Source organism: Lepisma saccharinum, chromosome 20 (assembly GCF_977018435.1).
Source record: "Lepisma saccharinum chromosome 20, izLepSacc3.1, whole genome shotgun sequence".
NCBI classification, from domain to species: Eukaryota; Metazoa; Arthropoda; class Insecta; order Zygentoma; family Lepismatidae; genus Lepisma; species Lepisma saccharinum.
The window spans coordinates 9,993,873-10,005,181 of NC_139248.1; the positions used below are offsets into that span (position 1 = coordinate 9,993,873).

The following is an 11,309-nucleotide window of genomic DNA, read 5'->3' on the forward strand; positions in this document are numbered from 1 at the left end:
CTGCGTTGATAATCTGAAAGTTGGTGTTACTGGGATAGACATTGCTACCATATTTTGTTCATTTTTATATTGCTTAGTTCAGTTACTTTAAAAATCTTAATTATAAATCATTTGATGATATTTTAATATTAGTCATGTCTCACATGACATTATCAAAACAATAAAATTGAATGCTTAATCTTGTTTGCAAGCAAAATAAACATGTAATATCAAAAAGAGTGTTGAAACACAACCACCGTCCTATGAGAACAGCTGATAGTTAAAGTTACTAGTGGATATTTGTAACCGTACATTACAAAATTAGAAAAAACTTCAGAGGAATTGAACATAATGCACATATATTATTGCAAAATAAATAAGATGCTGTACAGAATAGAAAAATCATAACATTTTAATTACTGTAAACAGCGATAACATAAATATATCCAAGACACCCAGGATCACACTGGTGGAACAGGCAGTCATTTTGTGCCAAAGAACAGGTCTTTATATCCCTTGCAATCATTGTACGGATTTATATGTAAATACAAATCTTCATTGTGATGCTAAAATTGATAATATTTTGTATTATATTTGTGAATCATTGTAAGTAAGCTTGAAAACTGCCACTTTTACTTTTAGCACATATATTACACATAATTTCCATATTTTCAAACATTCACATATTATAAAACCTTTGTCAGAAAAGTTCCAGGACTGATTTTTTTTATTCTTTACCTATGATATTCAAATACAAGAAATGGGTGTTATTCAGTTACCTGACATGTGTTCTGAATAAACATGGCCTTGGAAGTGTTTCCATGTAAACTCACTAGGTGGCAGGCCTGTGCTTTGCAACCCACTGTTCGGCTTGTTGGCACATTTAGTTGGAAGTTACTCGAGTGACGTGATAGACGTGGATTCTGAGCAGAGAGTTAACATTAAGTTCTCTGTTAAGCTAGGAAAACCTCTAGTGAAAAATGGAATATGATACAGCAAGTATCGAGAAGCCGTGCCTTTGATTGGCACAAATGGTTTTGGGAGGGCAGAAATTCAGTGAAAGACGATCCAAAGACAATGTTGATCACATTTGTTTATGCTAAAGGTTTGATGCACCATGAATATCTGCCTGAAGAATAAACGATAAATCAAAACTTTTATATTGACGAGATGAAACGTTTTTGCCAAGCAATTTGGTGGTGCCACCCTGATTTGTCGGCATCTTGGCAGTGGTTCTTATTGCACGACAATGCAAGGCCCCATATTGCTTTATCAGTCCAGGAAAATCTGGCCAAGCATCGTATTCCTGCTCTACCACATCCCGCATATTCACCCAAACTGATTTTTTTTTGTTTCCCCCATGTGGAATAGCCGCTGAAAGGGAAATGTCATGAAGATATTGTATCAATCCAAACAGTTTTGCGACAGATGTGTTGAGAAGCATCCCGGATGAAGCTTTCTCTGCTTGCTTCCATGACCTACAGAAACGGTGGCAGCTGTGCATAGGTAGCCGAGGGGAATATTTTGACAAGACCTACGACCATTAGTCTGTAAGTTGAATCAATTATTTTTTACGAGCTCAGTCCTGGAACTTTTCTGACCAAGGTTGTATATTCATGCTATTACTACAATTTCCCTTCTGCTGTTAAATACCAAAGATTTTCCATTAATCTGTTTGTTTGTACATTTAAAGTAAATAGAGTTGTTACAACCCAGAAGTGTCCGTGACTGTATTCTGTTTATTTTAAATCTTGACAATGGACAATGCATACTTGTCAACAATATGCAAACTCAAGCTTTCATGGTAAAATCCACTGCATATTTTAAATATACTCCAGAATACCATGGGATGCTGAATGCAGTTTCAGTCAATATAAATCTGCCTTTATGGACAACAGAACGAGGTTAATGTTTTAGCACATAAACAAAAGTTTGATAATCCGTTGTTTTGACAACAAAAAAATGACGGACTTTTTGTATTTGAATTTTACATTACAATTAATTAATTACAATTAATGTCATGTAAGCCTAATGCATTTTACTTAGCCAAATGAGCTGTTTGCTTAGAAGCTATTTTTCACAATGGAAAGTCACACATCTCTGTAGTGGAATGGTTAGCAGAGCATGCTACAATTCCAGGGGTCCCAGGTTCGAATCCTGGCATAGGTTCCTTTAATTTATTTCATCATTCATCCTCATCTTCCCAATTAGCTAAAAATGGTAGAAAAGCAAAGTAAAATAAATCAATTGAATTCCCACATTTAATTCCATATTTTGATTAAAATGTTTAAATATATATTTACTTATCAGACTTTTTAGTACATATAAATCGATTTCCTGCTTGTAGCCTATTTTAAGTAATTTTCAACTATGTTTTAGCCTTTTACCACATCTGGCAACTTTCACAACCTTCAAAATGGAAGATCGATAAAATAAAAATTAGGACAACAAAAAGAAGGTACATGTCGTGACTTTGTACATGCTCCTTTTCTATGAAAGTGATATTTTGTCTACTTAGAAAGTAATTTAAAAATATATACAAAAATTTGAAACACTAGACTTATCTGGTCACTTTTCATTGCATTATACCTAGCCACAAGTCAACTCCATGAGAATCTTATATTGGTTTAATTAACAGCAATTACTGGTACCATTAGGAAAGAGAATGAGGTGGTAGGAATACTGTAGAATGGAATCTGTTATACTTTTATCAGCACAATGTTGAGTTGACACATGGAATCAATCAAAGTAAGAACACTTGCATTAACACTGCAGTGGTTGTGTGAAAAAAATACTAGTCATTGGTCACATGATTCACTATAGTTTTTACCCATTGTGTGTCGAAATTTATCTTTTCTTTTCTTTCTTTTTTGTAGCGAAAATATCCTTTTTAAAGTATTCTGGATCACTTAACAAAAAATAACAAGACATTACAGGATGGAGGAAATACTAAATCTAGTGAATTACATTTGAATGTAATGAAACCAAACAGAAATACTTAGAATCTTACTTTTCTTATTCTTTTTCCACACAAGATCCACAAACAGTTTCTTGTGGGCTGGACACAGCCTCTTCATGTCCATCCCACATTTAAATTCACTATAATTTTGTAACGGACAGATATATTCCAGTAAAATAAAGTTTGTACTGCACAGCAGTTTTTTGAAATTTTACCTGGCAACATTGCATGTTGACTGCAAGCGAAAAGGTGATTCCAAGATGACGTCGATTCAGAAGGCAGTTTAATTGACTGCCATGGGCCCACATCATGGCCCGCAAGGTCGCCAGCCTGCCTCCGTGTGCCTTTTGGCTGTGGGGATATGTCAAGATGGAAGTGTACGTGGAAAAGCCAAGAGATCTGGATGACCTCAAAGCAAAGATGTCTGCAGTCATCGCGGGCATTTGGGATTCAGGACTAGATTGCAGGAATGCATCAATATGGATGGTGCCCGATTCGAGGTGTGGCAATGAGGATGGCAGACACGCAGTGCTGCCAGGTAAAACTTTAAAGACGGCTATGCAGTACAAACTTTACTTCACTGAAATATCTGTTTGTTACAAAATTATAGTGAATTTAAATATGGAAAGGACTTTAGCAAAACCCTAAAAATGCTCCCATCAATGATCACTATTGTGCTCCACTGAAATGTGAGCTCTATAACAAGTCAACAATGGATCTTTTTCAAATAAAAGTTGAACAAACAGAGTTCCCGAACTGGTCCAGGAAGGTATACTCGGGGTAAAGGCCAACAGTGCTGCCAAACGTCAGTAGCAAGTAAATATAAACGAGTGGATCACTATTGTGATCTGCACAACCACTGCAGTGTTAATGAATGTAGGAAGGTTTGGGAAATATTAATCTGAGGAATGCTTCCGTATGTGATTTGAAAGCGAATCACTTCTTGAAAATGATTTGCTGCATATGTGGCACATGAAAGGCTTATCGCTTGAATGAGTACTAGCATGCTTCTTAAGAGTCTGAGTATCTGTGAAAGCTCTGTTGCACACCTCGCATGAATAAGGCCTCTCTCCAGTATGCGTAACTATGTGTCGCTTCAGATTCTGACTCTTTGAAAACAGCTTGTTGCATATGTGGCACGAATAAGGCTTCTCACCAGTGTGGGTGCTCAGATGTCCTTTTAGATTCTGGCTTTTCGAAAATGACTTTTCGCACAAGTGGCAAGCAAACGGCTTGTCTCCGGTGTGTGTCCTAACGTGATTTTTCAGCGAACTGTTTTGCGAAAACGATCTACCGCAGAATTCACACGAGTAAGGTTTTTCGCCAGTATGTATCCTCACATGCGTCTTGAGATCACTGCTTGTATAAAATGCTTTCGAACAGTAGGAACAAACATAAGGCTTCTCGTTCGTGTGGGTCCTAAGATGCTTCCGTAAACTCCATGGGTGATTAAACACTTTGTTACAATACTGACACTTCAATATCAGTTTTTCCCCCATGTGGTCCTTTACGTGCCTCGCAAGATAACTTTTCCTTGAAAAAGATTTTTCACAATACTCACACGAATACAACCTTTCTCCGTTATGCGTCATGATGTGCATATTCAAAGTGCATTTATGTGAGAAGGACCTGTCGCACAAGTGACATGGAAAAGGCCGCTCGCCTGTATGCACTCGTTCATGCGAAACCAAATGCCCGACTTGCGTAAACCCCTTTGAACAATATGTGCAAGTCATTGGCTTCCCACCACAATGCGTTCTCCTGTGCTTGCAAAGAACACTCTCGTCAGAAAAACACTTGCCGCAAAATCCGCAGGAAAATGGCTTGTCCTCAGGATTAACTCTGGTTTGTCCTTCAAAAGGACCCTTCTCGGGAAAATACTTATCGAGTTCTTTCTGACATTTCTTTTTTCTGTCCCTTTTCTCGCCATTTAAGATCTCAAGTTTCAGAAATTTGTAGCAATCCAATACGTCTTCCTCGGTGCAACCTTCCATTATATCGGAATTTGAAGTTGTTGCCTCCTCCTTATCAGACCTGAAATCAAATAAATTTATCAGTCTGCTATTAGGATATAAAAACATGAAAGCAATTCTATACCACAGTTAGCACAAAGTATAATAAGGGACTATCTCGCTGTGTCAGTTAACATTATAATTTTGCAGCTTATGTGCACGGTCATTAGAAATAACTCTGTGCTGATCTCCCTCCTTCCAAAAAAATACTAACACTCACACAAGTCATACATGATATGTATTTAGATGTCAGAAAGATCTCTTTTTGCATATAATTTTCTGGTATTTATTAAGTATTTCCTTAACTTAGATTTATCTTGTATTTCTGTATTTAGATCTGGAGCAAGGGTTGAAATAGTTCACCACAAAAGAGTTTTATCTCACCCAAAAGCTTACATGAGAGTTGTTTCACACAGTGGTATGCGCAAGGGAGGGGGGGGGGATGGTCATGGCCATTAGCCCCTCCCTTTGGCCCAGTATTAAAAAAAAAATCAAAGGCAGGAAAAATGGCAAGATGAGGGGCGACTACTAAAATAAGTATACGTAACCCCCTCCCCCTTTTCGAAAATCTTGGACATGCCACTTATACCACAACAAAAATCTCTGCTGATGATAGCACAGGGTCCAAGCATGGAATGAATAGCATAGAATTTAATGGTACAACAAAACAAAGCAGCCATCCGAGTTCTGTCTCAAAGTCATGCCAGTGTAGAAAACAATCAATCAAGCAAACAGGGTTTCCTCTGCTCAGCAAAACGTAGAATAGAATTCCAAAGGGGGTGGGGAATCTTCCCACCACCACCAACAATCTTGTCCTCTAAATCCCTGTGAAATAATTGGTTCCAATGGATTTTGAAGAAATTATGGGTCCATTGTAGGTTTGATCCCCAAAACCAGAAAACAGGCATTTCTTCAAGATGAGAGAAGAGGTACTCTCGTCAAATGTGTTTGAATAGTAGTACAAGGGATAAAAGTCCAAGGGACATTCCAGCATCACTAAATTTAAGGTTCTAGTCATGAGATTGGATTTAAATATTCACAATGAACAGATTTCATACAATTATGAAATACTTTCGGGTGTCTGATAACAAATGGAAAAACTTGAATATGATGGCATAGGCTGAATGCATGAAAAGCATTAACAAAAGAGAGTTGTGTGTGTGATGCCTTAAATGTAGCAAATTTTGACTTCATTTGTCTTTGAAGCATACAGGCAACAGATTCTAGTAACTTTGGTTTGATTTTCCAATACCAGAAAATGCCATAATTTTGTTAATAATTCGAATACTCACTAATTATGGAGTCCTGATGATGTATCTGCAGTTAAGATTTGGTGCTCAAGTGTAGAAATTGTAAAATAACCTTGTCATTTACCACGATGATCCTCGATACGCAATGGAAACCATGTTTTCTGATATGAACAAGTGATGTTCGCAATTCGTTATGCTTTGTCACTCAAGTGCTATGAAACTGACATTTTTTGACAGTCCATGGTTGCAATTAGCCTTACACCCCTCGAAACGATGCATGGATAGCCCCACGAACCAGGCACGGTTAGGTTAGGCTAACCTAGTTAAAATTTGGGGTCATAGTAATATCAGGAATATATATTTTGTTCTTTAAGTATTCAAAACACAAAATTTTGCGATAAACATTGGTTTTCTTGAGAAATCGAGGGTGTCTGTTGCAATCACAGACCCGCTTATTTTGCAAGTTCTACACGTGAGCGCCATACCGGCGCTCTATACCGGAGACGGATTTCTTCAAATTTACAGGAGAAAGTACTTATGCAAATCATTTTCTGTAGCGTTGTTGATGTTCGGGAATGTAGTTTTGATCCATTTTAATGCGAATGCATGTGGTTTTCTACGAAAATCTATTTCCGACGCACTATTGCTGCTGCTACAACATGATGTGTCGAAGATGCGTCGTGAAGTTGTTGCCGGGTGTGCAACATGCCGTGGAATTTGTAATTCCGATGCTGTCCGTATATGCTAAATTGAACGAAAGAAGTGCTAATGGAACCTAACCTAACCTAGTAGGCACACCTCGTCCCCGTGTTGGTTCGTGGGGCTATCATATGTAAGAAATAGACATTATTTTCGTTAGAAATTCATTATTTCACTTAAAGAAATGTTCTGCAACGCAGAATAGTACGTTATCAATGTAAAAAATTGCGAAATAAATCATTGATATGTGTCTCCGGTATAGTAAAGTAGTACCGCGCCAAATTTTAACTGCAGATTCGTGATTACGAGGCCTAAATTATTGCGTATGCGAAATTGGGGACGGTTCCGGTATAGTAACAGTGCTCCAGCAATTTACATAACTAGTATCATGGTACTAACCTTACATATGAAGTATCCGTATCATCTTCAAGTTTACATTCCACATTTGACTTGATATCATCTACATTGCACTCAACCAACGGCTCTTCCCTGTCTTCATCACTTTGACAGCTGGCCTCATCATCTAAATGTAAAGTATTATCACTGTTTGCTATTCCTTCAATTACATGTTGAGATTTATCTTCAAGATCACATGATACCTGTTGTGTGTCTGCTGGATTTCTTTTCAAACTAAGGTCTAAGCATTCATTCGGCTCACACTTTACATTGACAATGGGCACTAAGCATTCAGTTTCAATGGGTACGTGTGTAATATTTATTTGATGTTTATCTGGTATTATACACTCACTGGGACTGATAAGTGTTTCTTCATTCTTAAAATAAGATGCTTCATTTTCAATTGTAGGTTCCTCATCAGGTTCAGTTTTAATTCTAATGTTCACAAATTCCATAGGATGATCATCACTTGAGACTGAAGAAACTGGCCTTTTATCTGGGCTAGAGTCTTCCATTCCTGATTACTTGGTTACAGCTTCGTGGCATTTACATGCATCATAATCTAAAACCATAAAAAAGATAAGTTAGTGAAAATAATTTATTGCAAAACTAAGCATTGAACTACTGGCTATAAAAACATATTAACAACCAAAGTCCTTTCCTTAACAGAAGAGGGTGGGGGGATAGGTAGGGAGAGAAACAGAAAAAATAAAATCAAACCCTTGTTGTTACTTTTACCCTGATAACAGTTCACTATTTCCCTAACAGTAAGGCAAGAAGCTTATTGTTTATCCAAGAAAATATGATGTCAAAAGTGGCCCACACAAGCACCTGCACTATAGGGATATAATTTTAATTCTAAGAATTCTAAACCTAATCCACTTAACCTAACAATGAAAGTATGTTCAAAGCCGAAAACTCTTTAACACCCCACTCATGTGAAGTTGATGGTTTGATTGAGTTGGTGTTTTAAGTCCACTTTATGCACAGTAAGGCTTATCGGAACTGGACCTACAGTTTAAAGTGGGATCCGAACCACTATGTGCCTCCACCAGGAATCGAACCCAAGACCACTTGATTACAAGGAGACGATGCTACAACTGCGCCATTGGGAGGCCCGTGTGAAGTTGATGGCGATGGCAGTAAATGGATGGGTGCTCATAAACTAATACACATATACAAAAGCAAAAAAATCCTCCAGAAAATATGCAGTAAACAGTCACTATGCCAATGAAGCATGTGTTAACAGATATACATATGGTACCAGTTTGATATAGGCAAAACACATTTCACTCGTCCATTTTGTCATTATTTACATTCGTACTTACCTATTATGCATTGCAAAACATTATTTAAGGTGGGATTTTGCTTTTTCACTGAAATAATCGTAATTTTTCACATTACGAATATTCATTGTTCATTGCTTTTTCGCTTCCATTACATGCAATATGGCGGGCAAATCTTGATTAGCATTGTCTATCATCTGTGGTGTTTCAAACCTTCTTAACCGAAAAATTCCTACTTTCGTGTTACATATTTTGTATTTTTTTCCAGGTTCCAAAACCCGGTACTATTATCGTATGAGGGAAAAACCTATGAATCATATATTACGGACTTCTTTACATTGCTAACGTGTCATTTTCGAATGTGGAACATTTCCTAAAGTGAAATAATGCATATCAATGTCTATTTCTTAGATTTACGAGTACTTACTGTTACTTGTTGTTTCGAATCTGTAACACATTATGGCCGTGATAGCGTACTGGTTTAGGGGGCGTTCTGAGAGTGTTTTGTCGATTTATGCAGTGTTGCAACCTCGTTCACCGGAAAATATCTACTTTCATGCCCGGATTTGAAATTATGCTAATATGTCGCAAACCATTGACGTTAGCCCCAAAAACCATTCACGTTAGCCCCAAAAACCATTCATGTTAGCCCCAAAAAACATTTTCCGTAAGGTTAGGTTAAGTTAGGTTAGGCAAGCATAGTTAAAAAAAAATAATTAAAAATACTCGACACGTCATGTTCTAGTGAAAACACGGCGAGGCTGAAACACTGGCTACGGGGTTGCACCATCTTAACACATGGAACATTGCACTCTCGTGCAGAAAGCAAATGGTGGGAGCAGAAACAGTGTGTCGGACAGAGATTTTCGCAGAAAACAACACGCATTCACATTAAAATGGATCAAATCTAGGTCTCACTGCAGAACATGGGCTGCTTTTTCCCTCTAAATAGACGAACGAAATTTATATCCCCTGAAAGTACGTACCTTCTACTTCCATTTTCTGGTGTTCCTTTTACGATTACTATTATATTATTGCCCGTAAAAAATGTTTTTCCTGCTACTAAAAGCAATGCATTTCTCCATTTGTTCACATCCATATTGTTTACGCACTCAAGTGTTGTGCGATAAGTGAGACCCTTCGTTTCGCGGAATTCGAGTTGATTTGTCGCTCCGGATTCCACCCACAGACGCACAGTTTCTTTCATTATTTCAGACGAGGAATGCTTACAAGGTTAGGTTAGGCCTGTTAGGTTGGGTTCCAATAGCATAAATACAATGAAAAATGTTTTTCCTGTTACTAAAAGCAATGCATTTCTCCATTCATTCGTGTCCATATTGTTTACGCACAGTTTCTTTCATTATTTCTTCGAGGAATACCTACAAGGTTAGGTTAGGCCTGTTAGGTTAGGTTTCATTAGCATAAATACAATAACTAATTATTATTTAGGCTAAGTGAACTAAACCTAGCTACCTAACAACACAGGCATTTTTTGCTTTCACTAGATTTGTGCAGGAATATGCCTTTTCCTTCGATGCTACGATTTCAATACCGCCCAACCTGGACACGTTTTTCTGGTTTTTTAAAGAAAAAAAAATCCGCACTTTAAAACTTACTTTTCCCGATTACTAACTACAAAACGTTACCAAAAAATTATGAACCGCGCTCCTCCTAACCAGCCCATATTCTGCAGTCTTACCGGATTCCGTTTCCCTCATACGATAATGTTACCCAAAACCCCACGAACCATGCATGGATAGCCCCACAAACCATTGATAAATAGCCCCAAGAACCATGCACGGTAAGGTTAGGTTAGGTAAACAGTTAAAATTGTCATGTTCTGGGAAAACAATGGCATCGTTGGAAACACTGACCAGGGGTTACATCATCGAACGCACAGAACATTTGGTTCACATAGTCGAAGGTAATGGAGGCAAGAGCTTTTGTGCATTGCAGACATTCATGTCGAAAAATACATGTTTTACTGGCCAAATAAATTGAACGAAGGGAGAAAACACTTCCACGACCTTTCAAAAGTCTACAGAAACTCAGATCCGTAAGTACTTTCTCCTGTAAAATTGAAGAAATGCGTTTTGCCTATATCAAACTGTTACCATACATATAAATAGAAACATGTTAAAAATGTATGTGTGTCATGATTACTTCGAAATTAAACAATCAGAACTTGGGTCGTTTTGGTTGTGATAATTGTCTTGGCTGACAAAGTAGTCTTTTGAAAGATACAAGTTCTTTAATGTATCGCCTTTCTCTATTTTTACATTTTCCAAAACAAACACGTATTTCTGCATTATAGAAATTATCTGTACAAACTCCATTTCGCTTACTTGAAAACAAAATTAAACAAAGTTATTTGCATGCAGTACTCTAATGCAATGGAAGTCGGCCAAAAATTAACGATTTCCAGCATCTGTTACCGTGGTCTACACAGTAAGATCATATCATATTATCAAACTTTTATCCACATATTGTGTTTTGTACGAACCTAAAAAGTTACCTTCATTACAGATGACCAGTCATTTCCATTGCTTATGTTGTCATACTTTTTGGTAATCTATTCAAGGAATCGGCGTTTATGTGCTCAGAAAAAAAAAACTCAGACCATATGAAAAAACAAAATATCACAGTTCAGTCAAACAGTAAAACACAGAAAGTACGATTTAACTTGTACTATATTATTTCATTTTACAGCTGCAACTACTCTGCACAC

At 37.3% G+C, this 11,309-nt stretch overlaps 1 protein-coding gene across 2 annotated transcripts; it reads right to left on the reverse strand.

Moving 5' to 3' along the window:
* Positions 1–349: 349 nt before the first annotated feature.
* On the reverse strand, positions 350–11,309 carry LOC146003716 (uncharacterized). 2 transcript variants are annotated; one of them, XM_083142104.1, is made up of 3 exons: positions 11,097–11,309; positions 7,299–7,857; positions 350–4,972 (listed from the first exon to the last, which is right to left on the reverse strand). In XM_083142104.1, the coding sequence occupies exons 2-3, from the start codon at positions 7,808–7,810 to the stop codon at positions 3,835–3,837; spliced, it is 1,650 nt and encodes a 549-aa protein (XP_082998230.1). In that variant the 5' UTR covers positions 7,811–7,857; positions 11,097–11,309; the 3' UTR covers positions 350–3,834. The 2 variants fall into 2 exon arrangements, with proteins under 2 accessions (XP_082998230.1, XP_082998231.1); XM_083142105.1 differs by having other exon boundaries at positions 11,085–11,309.

What these genes read in the sequence shown, in the direction of transcription:
- LOC146003716 (XM_083142104.1), bottom strand. Translation starts at nt 7,810, where the DNA reads ATGGAAGACTCTAGCCCAGATAAAAGGCCAGTTTCTTCAGTCTCAAGT. An exon ending in ACGGATACTTCATATGTAAG is followed by an intron (nt 4,973 to 7,298) that starts GTTAGTACCATG and finishes ATTTGATTTCAG; the next exon opens with GTCTGATAAGGAGGAGGCAA.